This window comes from Lissotriton helveticus, chromosome 5_1 (assembly GCF_964261635.1).
Source record: "Lissotriton helveticus chromosome 5_1, aLisHel1.1, whole genome shotgun sequence".
Classification (NCBI taxonomy): Eukaryota; Metazoa; Chordata; class Amphibia; order Caudata; family Salamandridae; genus Lissotriton; species Lissotriton helveticus.
Window position 1 is genome coordinate 1,709,841,516 of NC_136065.1, and position 17,173 is coordinate 1,709,858,688.

General features: G+C 49.9%; 1 protein-coding gene across 3 annotated transcripts in view; it reads left to right on the top strand.

The window, feature by feature from the left end:
• METTL17 (methyltransferase like 17) overlaps positions 1-17,173 on the top strand; it is a 244,738-nt gene that overhangs the window by 116,077 nt on the left and 111,488 nt on the right. For all 3 annotated transcript variants that reach the window (XM_078644984.1, XM_078644986.1, XM_078644985.1), the window contains exon 4: positions 15,053-15,152. In XM_078644984.1, the coding sequence (XP_078501110.1) occupies positions 15,053-15,152 (100 nt within the window). The remainder of the gene's footprint in view (positions 1-15,052; positions 15,153-17,173) is intronic.

Below are 17,173 nucleotides of genomic sequence, written 5' to 3' on the forward strand. Positions count from 1 at the left end.
TCCTAACCCCCACTCCGGCGGGAAGACTGGCGGGAAAAACTACGTCAGGAAGGGGGGGGTGCCAGCCTGTGCCAACCCCACCCCTCAGGTGGGGGAGATGAGGCCCCTTTCCATTTTGTAGATGGGGAGCCCTGCCCAATCCCAGCTAGGCTCCTGCCCCCCTCCCACAGGAGAGGAGCAGGCTAGGGGGTGTACTCACCCCGGTCCCTGTCCTTGCCCTACCTGTAATGCCCCTAAATTTAGTATTTAGTATTCCTTCTTCAGATCCCGATCCGAAAAGAAGAAAGAATATCAAGAAGAAGACCCGCCGTGCAGCTGCTAACAACAGGACGACAACAACTGACTTGGCCCCAGTCCTACCGGCCTGTTGATCCTGGAACCTGCTCCTGCCTAATCCCGGCGACGAACGCGAACAGCAACCTTGGGACACCCAGAGGACCTGCTGCCTTGACCCTCTTAAAGACTGGGACTCCCATCAGCAGAGGCTCTGCTTCAACAACCCACCTGGTGCCAGCCAGGAAGCTCTGGACCAGCCCCGGCCATCTTGTAGATAGGGAGCCCTGCCCAATCCCAGCTAGGCTCCTGCCCCCTTCCCACAGGAGAGGAGCAGGCTAGGGGGTGTACTCACCCCAGGACAGTGACCCATTGGTCCCTGTACTTGCCCTACCTGCAACACCCCTAAATTTAGTATTTAGGAGCTCCCTGAACCTTCCTTCCTCAGATCCCGATGCGAAAAGAAGAAAGAAGATCAAGAAGAAGACTCGCCTGCTCCTGCCTAATCCCGGCGACCAACGGACAGCAACCTTGGGACACCCAGAGGACCTGCCTGCCTTGACCCTCTTAAAGACTGGGACTCCCATCAGCAGAGGCTCTGCTTCAACAACCAGCTGGTGCCAGCCAGGAAGCTCCAGACCCGAAGTTCAGTGCCCAAAGACCCTCCTCGACGAACCAGCCGACGTCTGCAGACTCAGAACCAGGGGCCACCCCAACTGCGACCAGCCGAGGATAAGCTTTTCCGACACCCAAAGACACCCCTGCACCTGGCGCCCTACAGCCCCCTTTGCCTCCCTTTGGGGTACCTACCTGTGCTCCAAGATCCCAACTTACCTCTCGAAGTGCTGGTCGCCCCTGGAGAGTCTCCATCCCAAACCTGCAGCCTTTGTTCCTTTTTGACCTTTCCCATTGGATAACATTGAGCGCCCGTCGGCTCAAAAGCACCCTGCACCCAGCCGCCCGAGTGCCGCTGGCTGTGTCACCTTTGTCCTATCCTACTTCCCCCCTTGCCCTGAGCAAGTGACCAGGAGCCCTGCTCCCACAGCCGCGTGGACTGCTAGCCAACAGCCACCAACAGAAGGCCCCCTTTCCCTCATTGGATATCATTGGGCCTAACTACCTCTGCACCCGGCCGGCCATGTGCTACTGGGGCTGAACCAAATGTACTTACCTGACCTTGGGGGACCCCTGAGTCTATGCCCAGAACCATAACTTCACCAACCAAGTACTCACCTGGAAACCGGTAACTCACTTACCTTTCATTGGATAACATTGACCAATTTTGACTTGAAAATTTTCTAAGTGTGAAGTTTTGAAATCTGAAAATATTCATATAAAATCAGCCGAATTCCGAAGTACTCACCTGTGATCAGGGGAGAAGCCAGTACTGTACCTTTCAGCCCAGTACTGAACCGCAAAAGTAATCCTTACCGGGTTTACTAGTAATCTGTATTTTCTCCATAGGAACCCATCGTCTGCTTTTCTATGAAATTTCTTCTGAGTGTCTACTTTTGAAAACTTGAAATATTCTTTAAAAATCATACGAAATACTGAAACGCAATTACCTACCTGTTTTGAGTGAAGACCCCAGTGCTGGCCCTAGGAAACCAGTGCTGGATTACAAAAGTAACTAGATCGTACTTTACCTGCACCCTGAATTTTCGTCCATTGAATAACATTGTCCGATTTACCTTGAAAAGTTTTTAAGTGTGAACTTTTAAAACAGCTTTATATTCATGAAAATTCACTACAGTAACTAAAACGTTTTTGCTAATCTGGTATCAGCTTAGACCCCAGGACTGAATCTAGGATTTAGACCTGGAACTACTAAAGTAATCTACACTGTAATTAACTGTACTTTTCTGATAATAATCCATTGAGCTCAATGCTCAAGTGTGTCTAGACTGTGTTGCCTTCAGCAACCCCTGTACCTACTGTGTTTACATACCTTATTGCTTCCTTGCAAAGTAATTACAAGAAAGCCTTCATACCTAGCAAAGTATATTTTTATGCTTGTTGGTTCTAAAAATAAAACAACTATATCTTTGGATATAACAACCATTGGCCTGGAGTTCAGTCTTTGAGTGTGTGAAATCTTTTGCTGACTGAGTGTGTACAACCAATGCTTTGCACTGCCCTCTGGTACTGCCTTACTGCTCGACCAAGCTACCACTTTGGAGAGTAAGGTCAGTCCTGACTTTAACCTCTGTTATACCTTTGGGGTTTGTGGACTTTATACACACTGTACTTCCTTATTGTCCAGTATATATAGAGCCACTTTCTCACAGCACGATATACCTCATTTCGGTGTATCTTATAAAGAGCCAACTTCCTACGGGGAACAGCGAGGCAGCATCAAGAGTGCGAGCGCGACCTCCCAGGGGCGTTGGTGTGACTGGTGAGGTGACCTTGTGCGGTCCCTCTGGTATTCCAGCATGGACCACTGTATCTCCTTGGATGGTGTTCCTGACGTAGTCTTTAGCTACACATGCTCTCCTCACCTTAGAGACCCGTGGTGCAAGCTGGCTGTGGACCAGCAGATGTAGTCCCGCCACTGTTTTCAGACTTGGCCGCCCTGTCGCTATCTCATGTAGGCTCCTATCTCCTCCCCCATTCCTACTAACTATTGTGGGGGGCAAGCACTGACAGTCTAAGTTTGACATATGTTCCAACCTGTTGCACTCTATATTCACTGGCCACTGTGATTACTTTTGCTGTTGTAGCACCTCTGGACGGGAGCCCCAAACCATGGAATGGGAAAAACCCACCACTTCCCAAGCGCAGAGCAAAATTGATAATTTTTTTTTTGTATTTTTTTTTTTTTGGGTTATAAACTTTTATTCGACATCAGAACACACACACAGCTTTTCGCCTACTACCCTGGGGCCGGCAGCAAATTTAAGTCAACTTCAATACTGAGAATAGTGACTGTACAAAAAGGCGGTTCGTCGTCGATCCGAGGGTCCGGCCATACATGTCCCGGGGTTACCATCCCCGTCTAACATATTTTTTCCCCCCACCGCCCCTCAACCTACCCCTCCCACCCTGTGCAAACTTGAAAATGTCGGCAGCTGTGCCTCCTGGGAGTATTTGGGAAGTGTGTGTGTCCGCAAACATAGCCTCAAATATAACCTCGCTCTCATAACAAACCCACCCAACCGACCCCCCCCCCCTGCCTGCCTGTGCGCCAAACATCTCTGCTGCCCTACCGAATCAATTCCCTGTGCCTTCATACCTAACACTGCACTGCTGCAATTCCCTACACTAGCCTCCTACCTGCTCTTGCCTGGCCTCCCTGCTCCTACTCGCTCCTTACTCGTGTCCCTTGTATAGGTCCCGCGCCCCCCTGTGTCTCCCACGCTTGTCCGCTGTCCAGCCTGAACTATGGAGTGCTCTGTGCCGAAGCTTCGACACCTTTCTTTCCGCCCCGCTGCTCGTCACTCTCCTCCCGAGCTGCTTCCGCGGTATCCTTGTTAGACCTGAAAGTCAAGTACAGTTCCCAGAAATTTTTGGTCTACTAACCGGGGGCAGGAGTTCGCTATAGTGCTGTGATTGGGTGCAGCTATACAGCAGGCCCCTTGCCCATCGGTGCTTAGTCGGGAATGGGCCTCGCATCCAGCATTGCGCCACAGCGCGTCGTGCCATGAGTAGCCCCATGTCTGCCAGACGGCGAGACTCCGGTGGAAGTATCCTGGTGTGTCCCAGCAACGCCAGTGCCGGGTCAGCCGGGAGCTCCGATTCAAGTACTAGTCCTAATTCTTGGAAAATTTCCTCCCAGAATTTGTTGATTCCCGGACAGGTCCACGCCAGATGCATGAAGTCCGCCACAGATGCATGGCAGCGTTCACACTCCGGCGTTTGTCGGAGTCCGTATCTGTGAAGACGTTCCGGGGTATAATAAACTCGCTGCAGAAATTTAAAGTGAATGAGTCTGTGTCTGGCATTGAGCGATTCTTTCTTAGTATTTTGGCAGCAGTATTTCCACATCGAATCGTCTATTTGTGTCTCCAGGTCCCGCTGCCACGCCAGTCGGGCTTTCGAGGTAGGCTGTTCCGCTTTGTGCTGCCCTGCCTTGTATAGTCGCGAGATCAAGTGACTGGGTGAGGGTGTCTTTACGACATATGTCAGTTCCGGGATTTCGGGTGGTTCTGCCATGTCCGGTCCCAGCAGCTCCCGCAGTGCTGCGCGGACCCTGTGGAAATGAAAACGGTGCAGCAACGACATCGAAGTCTGGGATGTGTCGACCTGCTCCCAGGTGACCGCCACGCCATCTCTGAACGAGTCTCCCAGTGTCCGGATTCCTAGTTGTTCCAGGGCGCGTGTGACCCCTCTCTCCCGCAACGGCGCCAGCCACCGGGCCCACCCATTCGGCACTAGAGGAGAGTATAAGAACACGGCGTCCCGACTCCTGGCCAAAGAGTGCCATGCGTGGTTCGTCGTGGCGATTGAGTCCAGCATCCCGACCCGACGCGTGGCCGGCTCAAATATGGTAGCCTGTGGAGGGAGTGGGTCCGTGAATAATGTTTCCAGAATCACATGTGGGATCTTGCGTTCCCCGTGAATCCATGTATGTAAATGTGTCGCTTGCGCCACCCTGTAATATCTCTCCATATCAGGAGCAGCCAGGTCACCTTGTTCATATGGGAGCGTCAGAATCTGCCATTGGACCCGTGGTTGCTTACCTCCCCATGCCAGCCGTGTGAGGGCTTGCGTCATCGTCTTAAAAAAGGCTTTGGAGAGGATCACCGGTATATTGTTGAAGAGAAACAGAAACCTCGGGAGCACAATCATTTTCATTAATGCAATACGGCCCGCCAGAGACAGCGGTAATTTACACCATCTGTCTATGTCCTCAGTCAGTTTGGTATAGGCAACTCCGTAATTTTCCCTCACTAGGATTTCCGGATTCGGATGTAGCTGTATGCCCAGGTATCTAACTGGGTCTTCTGACCACTGTAGTGGGTAATCCATAACAAATTTGCGGGTTACCGGGGTCAGTGGGAAAGCCACCGATTTCTTCCAGTTCATCTGCAGACCGGACAGCGCCCCGAATTGGACCACTTCCCTAAGCACGGAGGAGAGGTTTAGTTCCGGGTCTCGAATATACAGGAGCGTATCATCCGCGTACGTGGAGATACAAATCTTGTAAGTTGGAAAGCTAATGCCCTCATGACTGTGGTATTCCCGCAACGCACATGCTAGCGGTTCTGCCACCAGTGCGTACAGCAACGGCGAGAGGGGGCAGCCCTGTCTGGTCCCCCTGCAGATCTCAAACGGTTCCGTGACCCTATCCCCTATTCGGAGTCTGGCCGTTGGTTTGTAGTACAAGGCCCCGATCATTTGCAGGAAGGGTTCGCCCAGCCCCAGCTTTCTAAGTACTCTCGACATGAAGGGCCACTCCACAGAGTCGAACGCCTTCTCCATATCGAGGAAGACCGCCAATGCCTTGTTCTCTGGTTTTACATGCTGCATCGTCCCCAATACCGTGCGTATATTGTACGTAAGGTTCCGTGAGGGGATAAATCCGGCCTGTTCTGGGGCGACCAGTTCCAGAACGAGCAATGCGAGACGGGTCGCCAGTACTTTGGCGTACAACTTTGCATCGACATTGATCAGAGACAGAGGTCTATATGAGCCGCACTCAGTGGGGGGCTTCCCGGTTTCAGGAGTGTGATAATGAGGGCTTCTCTCATAGAGGCAGGCATGCTACCTTCCATGCAGATATCATCAAAGAGCATGGAGAGGTGAGGCACCAATTGATCTTTGAATACCTTATAGAAGCTCACCGTCAGCCCATCAGCTCCTGGGGCGCTGCCGGACCGCATGCCCTCCAGGGCCTCCACTATTTCCTCTTTTTGAATGGGCATCATGAGGAATTCTCTCTGTACGTTTGACAGTTGCGGCATTCGGATATAGCTCAGGTAGTCGTCGATCGCCTCCTCCATGCCAGACGACCTAGATGTGTACAAAGAGGAATAATACTGCCGAAATTCCCCCAGGATCTGCTCTTCGTCTGTAAGGATCTCACCCGAGCTCGCCGCCAGCTCGCCTACTCTCAGTTGACGCCTTTCGTTCCGAACTATCTTGGCCAGAAGGGAGCCAGGTCTCTCACCTTCCCCATACGTGCGGGCCGAGGCGTACTTGCCCATATGCTTCACTTCCCTGTCCGCTTCCGCATTAAACTCCGACAACAGTTGTTTGATTGTGGGCAGAGCGTCTCCGTCAGGCTCCTCCCTCTGTTTCGCTTCCAGGTCTGAGAGCTGATTCTCGAGAATTTGGAGTCTTTGCCTGATCGATTTCAGAACACTGGAGTGTTTGGCCATGGCCATCCCGCGTACATAGACCTTAAAGGCCTCCCAAAGGGTCTGAAAGCTGTCAACTGAACCCACATTGGTCTAAAAAAAGGCGTCTATGTCGTCAGCAAGTTCTCCCCGGAAAACCTCGTCTAGCAGTGAGTACGGACGGAATCGCCACGTAAAGGGGGGGATCTTGTGTACCGGCGTCTCCAGAAGCAGGAGAAGAGGAGAATGATCTGACAGCGTGCGGGCAGAATCTGGCAGTCCCTAATACTATTGCCAAGCTGTTGTGAAGCCAGCCAGTAATCTATCCTAGTGTGTAGTTCATAATATGCTGAGTAGTGAGTGTACCCCCCTCTGGAGTGGTGTCGGCTGCGCCACACATCCTGGAGATCTAATTGTGTTAGTTCAGACTGAACCACCGCCGCGGCAGCCGATAGGCTCCGGGGGGGCCCCGCCGACCTATCCAAATCTGGATCTAAGATTAGATTAAAATCCCCTCCCCAGAGCATATTCGTGTAGGCATACGACTTGCTTTTCCGGGCAAACTCTGTGAAGAAATCAGGGGAGTCATAGTTCGGACCATAGACATTCCCCACTAACAAATCGTGTCCCTTTCCCCGACACCTGCATATGACAAAGCGACCTTCGGGGTCTACCTCAAGCGGCGTGAGTGTGAGTTTGGAGTGTGGGTTGACCCAGATAAGCGTTCCCCTTGAGTGTGTCGTAAATCCAGCCGCCACACTACAGCCCGCCACTCCTCTATGTGGCAGCATTTTACTGTTAAGGGGTAAGTGAGTCTCCTGTATAAGGGCAAGGTCTATGCGGTGTCTACGCAAATAACTGAGAACCTTCCGTAGTTTTCTGAAGTCGTTGAGGCCCCTAACATTCCATGTCAGTGCCCTTAGGTGGTCCGGCGTAGCGCCCGCCTGCGGGAGAGAGGGATCAGCCATAACCCTGTCGGTTAATGTGAGTGTTACAGTGATCGTGAAAGGGTTTAGGGCGCCCCGAAGGGACGCAGTCGGGCAGGCTATGTGACTTGTAATTTGAAGCAGTGTTCACAGCAGTACCAAACCAATAGTCAGCAAGGAGCACCATCGCAGGCAAACAAAAAAACAATATACATCTAACCCCAGTCCCCAACATTCCACCCGCCTCCCACAGCAGACCCACCCCAACTAGGCCTTGCAGGTCCCCATCCCTCCCACCCCTCCCTTGAAACAAATTCAACAGACCCTTTTGCATTACGCTCGGGGGCAGAGGTAGCAAGCCCTCGGCTTCCGCACTCAACTCTCGAGTCTGGGGCCTAGCCCCCTTCCCCCTGCCCCGCACCACCAGTCATATGACATAGTGTCTATATGCAAGTCACAATGATATAACACCACGTTGTATCTTAGTCACCCCATCTCCTCCCGCCACCCCTCTGGTGATCACCATAATCCATCAACCCATATATGCGTTAGTGGCACCCAGTGAACGAATTCCGAAGGGATCAAACTATGGGGTGGATTCACCCTATTCCCACACCCCGGTGCCACTTATCTGACATATCGTCCCAATGATTGTCTTCTCCAGTGCCAGTCTCTTCACGACGCTAGGTTATTGAGGCCTTCTTCCTGAGATTTCCATGCACCATGAGCCGGACCTCTGTCTCATTCCTGGTCGTCCAGTTGACTGTCATCTGCCTCCTTCTGATTATCATCCTGGCCATCTTTCCTTTCCCTAGCCCACGTTTTCAGGGCTTTCTGCAATTCCGCCGGGTCCGTGAAAATATGCGAACGTCCTTGTCTTGTCCTGTAGCGTTTTTATGAGCGTTTCCGCCCGCCGTCGTGCCGTGTCCAGCTCCGTTTGGGCCTCCTCCACCTCCGTGATCCGCCGTTCAGCCATGTCATGCCGCTCCGTATGTTTATCGAGTCGTTCCGCCATGCGGTCCATTCTGTAGGACATGGCGTCCATCTTGGATCCTAGCGCCGCTATGTTCGTCTGAATATTTTGTTCCATGGAGTGGAGCATTGTCTTAATATCAGAGTCTTCTGTGTGCATCTCCACCGTCCGCACCTCCTCATCTCGATGCGCCGTGGGGCTTTGCGTCGGCAATCGCCTCTGTGAGAAGGGGAGCTTACTCTGTGTCCTGTCCCCTTTGCCCATGTTCGGTTGCGCCACGTGGTTCGCTGCACATCTCTGGGAACTGTGCACTATCACCAAAGGGGCTGCAGCGGGTCCGTCGGGCCCCCAGTCTTCAGGGTGCTACTCACTTTGCCCAGCACGGAAGGATCAGGGGTGCGGTCTCTCCCCACTCGCCCCCTCACTCCCTCGATTCAATGGAGAGGGGGTCCGGCTGCCCAGGTCAGGCCGAGGGACACTCAGCCAATCGGTAGTGCTGTCCTCCTGTGAGTGTAAAGGTTAACTCTGGTCTACTCCCCAAAAGAAGTGAAGCGGGCCGCTGCAGGGGTCGCTTTCGCCACCGTCATGTGGCAATTTGATATCGCACAGCCGAAAGTCTATGTGCCACCTGGGTGAAAGTAATGGAGGGGGGCCTCACCGGTCCCGGGGGTCCCTCGTAGCTGCAGTCCACAGTGGCGCCAGGCTCCTGATCCAGCTGAACACACCGTGGCCTCTCCCGCCAACCGCAATATTCGCGGCAAGCAATGGCGCCGTCAATCACCTCTATCTCTGCGGAGCTGACCCGCCGTTATGCCTGTGTGTGCATTGCAGCCGCGAGCGGGAGCCGCCGGGAGCCGATCGCGGCACCCGCTACCCGCTGCCAGACCCGCGGCCGCCCGTACCTGAAATGGCGACCAAATTGGGAGATCATCCCGCCCGGCGGCCGCACGCAAGGCCGGCCGAGGGATCACCAGGGGCCGCGGTCTGCAGGCCCAGCCGGAGCTCAGGAGAGCGAGTCTTCTACCTCCGTCCAATCTGCGGTGAGCTCTTCCCAGCCGGTTCTGTTCGGTCCTCGGGGGTGCCGCCAGTACCTGGGGTGCCAGTAGTGGTTATAAATTCTTAGTAAGTCAGGATAATGCCGGATTTTGGTGGTGGTGCCTGCGGAGCTCGGAGACTACACAGCCATTCCTGTCGCCGGCTAGCTCCGCCCCGCAAAATTGATAATTCATGGCTTAACTTAGAGGCCCCATGAGTTGCTAGAAAGCAGTGATCGGTCCACAGAAGATGCTGCGACTATTTTTCAGGCCAATTAGGCCTCTGTCTCGGCGCTTCAGTCTAAGATCAGGGAGGTTGGAATCAGTGTGGGAGCTCAACCTTTGTATGATATTCCTGAACCGGTCTCAATGGGAGACTCTAGTTTGACTCACACCTAGATCTTGTTAGGTTGGGGGGGCGACAGATGTTTCTGGGGTGGAAGTGTGGAGTAAGTTGTTTTGGGGAGTAAAGGGGATTGTTTCTGGGGTTTGATTCGCCTTTTTGGGCCATCAGTTCACATATGATGTTTGTTGTGTTACATTCTTGCATGAGACGACACCTAGTATTTATATGCATTCCACAGCTGAACTACCCTCTTGAGAACCCCAGCTGTGGTCCCACAGGGCAACACATGACACTTGAGGTTAACCCCCAATGCTGTGCATGCGATATATAACTTTACACTTATGACATGAAAGTAAATGGCTGTATCAAGCGTAGAGTGGTCCCACGATTTGCACTAATTTTCATAGCATATTCAGTACTATTAGATAAGTTATCATGGGGATGGAGGAAAATCAGATAGTATCACACTTCCACGCAGGTCTAAGTGTAAAGGTCCCATGCTCTCCACACCACTGGAGTCAAGCTATCCTGGCTGAAGACGGCCGATAGCCAGAAACCGGTCCTAGGATGCTTGATTCCGGTCCAGGAAAGACATGGCTTGGCAGTTTGGGCTGGACTGTTCCCATGAGGCACAGGGTCAAGGCTGATTTGCAAATGGCCATGTCTGCACCAGGGTGGTGTGGAGTGCAAAAAAACGATGGATTTAGGCTCAGATATCTGTACTGGGGTGAATGTATGACATTGTCCTACATTCTGTCCATCAACTGTTGGTTTTGCATTTGTCACCCCGTGTGGGATGGGTATGCTCAGACGTGAGTCCCATGCTCTCCACACCACTGGAGTCAAGCTATCCTGGCTGAAGACGGCTGATAGCCAGAAACCGGTCCTAGGATGCTTGATTCCGGTCCAGGAAAGACATGGCTTGGCAATTTGGGCTGGACTGTTCCCATGAGGCACAGGGTCAAGGCTGATTTGCATATGGCCATGTCTGAACTGGGGTGGTGTGGAGTGCAAAAAACTATGGATTTAGGCCCAAATCTCTGTACTGGGGTGAATGTATGACATTGTTCTACATTTGTCCATCAACTGTTGGTTTTGCATTTGTCACCCTGAGTGGGATGGGTATGCTCAGACGTGAGTCCCATGCTCTCTACACCCCTTGTCAGGATGCACTCCGCAGGGTCCAATCGCAGCAATATTGGCTCCACCTTCTGACCTCCCCAACACCCTGATAATAATTACACAGGGTGTTCGAGTGATCGGGCGAGGGAAATAAAGAAAACAGGGAGGGACGGAAGGGAACAGCAGGGAAGGGATAGCTGAAAGAGAAAACACACCACTGTTAAACTTCACATATGAAATGCTACTCTCATTTCATTCTAGCTAACGTCTCTCTATTCACCTGGTTCAGTTTATCCAAAGGTGCCCTCCTGCTGCTATAGATATATACACACACATAACGATATATGATCCTGATCCCTGATGATAGAAAAGACAAGTTATTCTAAGACTCATACATGTGTGTGCAATGCTAATAGGAACATATTAATGTGAACAATAACGCACCCCCTAGTATTGTGTTCATACAGTGAAGATGCTCCAATGCAACTATTCCCTTGAATGAAAGAGAATCCTTCTCCTTATTCTTTCTGAAAACAAGTAAATCCAAAAACAGTAGAAAAGGGTTCCTTCACCCGATCCGATAAACGTCAAAGTAATTATTAATCAAACGGTAAGATGTAGCCTCCTACTACTATCTTCCGCTGCTAAGTTCAGATAAAGAGTCTTCTAGCAGAGGAAAAACAAACAACTAGAAACCAGTCTCCAAACACGGTAAAGTTTAGAGCCTTCTACCACTTTCCGCTTTGGCACTTATAAATGAAACCTCCAAACTCCCCCCAGCTATGTGGGACTTCGTAACGGTAACGCGCAGCAAAGCCATGGCGCTCCGCTCTCTAAGCAAACAACGAATTTACTTCCGTGTAGCCAAATGCTCACTGTAACTCAGCGTTATTACTCACGCTTTGGACGTTTCAAGAATCTTCGGCACAGGAACCCCAGGTTGCGGCCGGTGAACTGCCTGCTCACCAGCCGGCTCGGCAGGACGACGAGAACATAGACCCGGAAGCAAAGTTCTAGAGGAAAGGTGCTAGGCAAGCACCGCGCTCGGAGCCCCGAGCAGAAACAAGGCACGTAGCAAGGGAAATCTCCGGGACAGGAAAGGGGCAGAGCACAGCAAAGAGTCCTTCCTCCAAACGCGGAAAACTCCAGAAACAGGTACAGAACAAAATCACGCACAAGGACTCCCGATCCCGCCCCTATTTATAAGACAAGGAACCACACAGTGCATTATGGGGGATGTAGTTTTAATGATCAGGTAGGCGCTGCTACGTGATCCTCACACCACTGGAGTCAAGCTATCCTGGCTGAAGACGGCTAATAGCCAGAAACCGGTCCTAGGATGCTTGATTCCGGTCTAGGAAAGACATGGCTTGGCAGTTCGGGCTGGACTGTTCCCATGAGGCACAGGGTCAAGGCTGATTTGCATATGGCCTTGTCTGAACTGGGGTGGTGTGGAGTGCAAAAAAACGATGGATTTAGACCCAGATCTCTGTACTGGGGTGAATGTATGACATTGTTCTACATTCTGTCCATCAACTGTTGGTTTTGCATTTGTCACCTCGAGTGGGATGGGTATGCTCAGACGTAAGTCCCATGCTCTCCACACCACTGGAGTCAAGCTATCCTGGCTGAAGACGGCTGATAGCCAGAAACCGGTCCTAGGATGCTTGATTCCGGTCCAGGAAAGACATTGCTTGGCAGTTCGGGCTGGACTGTTCCTATGAGGCACAGGGTCAAGGCTGATTTGCATATGGCCATGTCTGAACTGGGGTGGTGTGGAGTGCAAAAAAACGATGGATTTAGGCCCAGATCTCTGTACTGGGGTGAATGTATGACATTGTTCTACATTCTGTCCATCAACTGTTGGTTTTGCATTTGTCACCCCGAGTGGGATGGGTATGGTCAGATGTGAGTCCCATGCTCTCCACACCACTGGAGTCAAGCTATCCTGGCTGAAGACGGCTGATAGCCAGAAACCGGTCCTAGGATGCTTGATTCCGGTCCAGAAAAGACATGGCTTGGCATTTCGGGCTGGACTCTTCCCTTGAGGCACAGGGTCAAGGCTGATTTGCATATGGCCATGTCTGAACTGGGGTGGTGTGGAGTGCAAAAAAACAATGGATTTAGGCCCAGATCTCTGTACTGGGGTGAATGTATGACATTGTTCTACATTCTGTCCATCAACTGTTGGTTTTGCATAAGTGTAAAAGTTAGCATCGTAGTCAAGTTTTACACTTTCTGTTAAACAAATGGGAAACCATTGCCATTGAAAGCAGCCACTTCTATGTGGTCTTTGTGGATCTGTGGACCGCCTTTGTCCTTATCCCTAGGTCTAAACTCTGTGAGATTCTCAAAAAAATCGGAGTGCCATCAGATTTACTCTATATTATAATCCAGTAGATGCAGTTAATAGTGCTCTGGTGTGGTTGGGACCTGTCTGCCCTGATTAAACAGCAGTTGTTTACAGTTATGTACAATTTTTGGGGGAAATTATGTCTTGTGTATGGTAAATAGATATTTGTTGTGTTACATGTAGATACACTGCTTTTGTACTCCAATTTATGAGTTTGGGGATTCACTTTGTAAAAAGATGAATACATAATACTTTTGAAGTCTTCACCTGACCAGTAACCAATTAATAAGCTTACTGGCTAAGTTAGACAACTATACATTCCCACTTGTGACCAATTTTTCTGTTTAGTTTACCCTGGGTAACTTTGCACGAAAAAGCAGTCATGCTTACCTTAGAGGCAATGTGTAAGGTATTTATGCAGCATTTAAACAGTAAAAACCTGAAAACGCAATACGGGAAAAATCCCAAAGCAATTTAGAAAGTAGGGTACATTTTAATAAATTAATTGACATCAAAACAATAACAATCCAATCAGTAGAACTGGAGTTAACAATATTTTAAGTTTACGGTTCGAAGTAACTCCAAAAAGATCAAAGTGCCAACCGTGAACATCTACAAATCGAACATTTGATGGACAGAATGCTGCACAATGTCAAACATTCACCGCAGTACATAGATCTGGGCCTAAATCCATTGTTTGTTTGCTCCCCTTGCCACTCCAAGTCAGACCCAGCCATATGCAAATCAGTCCTGACCATGTTCCCCATGGGAAGAGTTCAGCCCGAACTGCAGGCCTGGTCCTCCCTGGACTGGTAACAAGCATCCTGGTTCCGGTTTCAGGGCATCTACCCTCATCAGCCGGGCTAACTTGACTTCAGTGGCTTGGAGAGCACAAGACTCACGTCTGGGCATACCCGTCCCACTCGGGGTGACAAATGCAAAAAGAACAATTGATGGACAGAATGCTGCCCAATGTCAAACCTTCACCCCAGATCAGCAATCTGGGCCTAGATCCTGGACTGGAAACAAGCCTCCTGGGAGCAGTTTCGGGGTTTGCTAGGATGCTTGTTTCTGGTCCAGGGAGGACCTGGCCTGGCAGTTCGGGCTGGACTGTTCCCATGGGGGAACAGGGTCACGACTAATTTGCATATGGCTGGGTCTAATCTGGAATGGCCTGGCATGCAAAAAAAATGGATTGTGACTTGGTGACATTCCGTCCATCATCTATTCTTTTTGCATTTGTCGCCCTAAAGCCCTAGAAATCACAAGTCTAAGAGTATTGAGGTGGATAGTTCCCCTATAGGGGAACAGATGCACTGATCTGCACAAGATGGGCACGAAGAAAGTGAAAAGATAGTCTTTTAGGTGTGGGCTAGAGATCCTGAATCAAGACCTGAGAGAATACAGTGCTTGAGAAGGTATTTAAGAGCAAAGTGTAATGATGGGATATCTGTTCTTCTATTCTGTGACAGGATTTTCAGTCTCTTCATTCTGGTCACCAACACTAAGCTATTTCTACCCATTTCTCTCCTCCATTTATTTATGTGAAGTGCATGGGACAGATGATGATCTAGGCACTGGCCAGTATTGACATGATGCTGGACACTTTTGTCCTGGACGTGACATGCAGACCCAGGTCCGCAAGACAAACCATGACCTTGGAGTCTAGCCCTGTTGCTCATGAGCTTAGATAATAAATGTAGTTACCATAATCTTTCATTTCTCAATTCAGTTATCAATTTAGTGTTGCAGGCTGATGAGAGTGAAGAGGCACTGGAAAAGGCGCTGAAGCAAAGGGTGATGACCACACTGCGGAAGAACATATATCACTGGCAGCAGCTTAGGTAAGCATGCCAATGAGGTAATATCCTAAAATATCTGCCTGCCGTACCTAGGGGATAGGAGATGTTAAAATGAGCTCCAAGGCAGGAAAACATTTCCATCCCTTGTATCAGTTTCCACACCCTCACATTCCCCCACCACCTGTTATCTGATGAAGACTAATTTACTTTCATGAACATAGCTCTGTGAATAGCACAGTCGAAAGAGGGAAAAGGCAAAAGAGAGAAGAGATGGTTACTGAGTGGGAAGGCACACAGAAGGCAAGGAGGCACAACTACTAATGAAGGAAGGGAGGCAGTATGGCGACTTAATGCTGCAGCTAATGAGACATATGTCGACTTTGGAATCTTAAATGAAGTAAACCAATCTTCTGTGTTTCACTTAGAGTGGTAGTCCATCACAACAAGGTTATATTTGATCTGTAAACCAAAACTCTCAACGGGCCCCAGAATGTCAAGAGCCAGTTTTACCCTGGGTTTACTGGGGAAGTCATTTGGACTCTGGGATGGCTAAAGAATCACTTTATCACTGTTGGTGCAGCTGGTTCCGTTTTTCACTTTTTGCTCAAGTATGAAGTCTAGCCCAGACCACCAGTACTGGGTGTGAATTCTACTCTTAATTAGATTTCTGCCCAAGTGCTCTTTAAGGCCTGTATCCACTAGTTTGCCCCACAGAATGCAAAGAGGAACCATCTTATCTAATCTCATCAGTTTGTCATCAACCCCACTCAGTTTATTCCTCACCTCCCAGTATCTCCTAATGTCATCCTGCAGGTTAAATTGTTTGAGACAACCCTTGAAATTATACTCTCTAACTTTGAGTTGAGTCAAATCGTTTTTTACTCCCTCCTTCCATTACCTCCTTTATTCTCCACAATTGTATATATATTGGGGATTACGTCACTTAAGTTGTCATTCCCATCACAGTCTTGAGTTTTATTGAGGGGCAACCTTCCGAAGCAATCTGCAGCAAAATAATTTGGGCCAGAATTATGCTCTAGGTTAAAATTCTAACCTTCTAGTCCTAACTATCACCTGGAAATATGAGGTGAGGCTCACTCAACCTCTTTGACGGAAAAAGTTGAGATTAGAGGTTTGTGCTCAGTGTGTATTGTTAAAGGCATACCCCTTAAGAAGAAACTGAAGTGTTAAACTGCCCAGAAACAGGCCAATGCCCTTTCTGCAGTCGAATAGTTGCATTTCAGGCCCCTTAAGGACCTGTAGGTAAAAGCAGTAGCCTATTCTTCTCCATCCACAATTTGAGACAGTAAGGTTCCTAGATCCTTTAAAATGGCATAGGCTGAATTTGCGCTACTTCCAGAGTCAACACCTCTCTTCTGGGCCCACTAAGACCAAGGAGTGGCCATTCTGATTTGCTGCTCCTTTTGGGGTACCAAAGAGGGGACGGTGGCTGAAATTCTAGGTAGATTATTAGCATCCCGTATACACATAGGCAGACACACCTTTACCATTGCATCCATATATGCCCTGAACGACAATCAATAGCCATTTCTGAAGTGGGATGACAGGCGAATGTGTCCTAACAAACACAAGGAAATTGTGTTTGTTAGTCTTTGTATTGGGAAATGAAATGGTAGGTCGTTAAACATATTCCCTTGACCCTTCCCATATTCCGTGTTTTGTTAGGCGAATGTGTCCTGGCATCTGGGAAGGTCGCAGAGAGTAGCAGGAATTCAGAATAGGTGTGGCCATAGTTGATGGGTTGCAGTCCTCTGGAGTAGGTGTGGTGGAGGCAGGGGTCCAATGGGGCCAGTGAGTAGATGAACTTCATGGTGGCAGCAAGTTTTTCTGCGGTGATGAGGGGTCATGTGGTTAGCATTCGTTTTTTCGTAAATATCAGCAGGCACTTGACGAGGTCTTTCAGGTCTGGTTGCTGGCTAAAGTTGCTGCAAATGGCATTGATTTTGTTGCAGAAGAATTGAAGACAGATTGTTGTGGAGGTCCTGCGAGGGAGTGATCGAGTTGGAGGTGGCCGATGGTGAAGAGAAATTTTTCCCAATGGT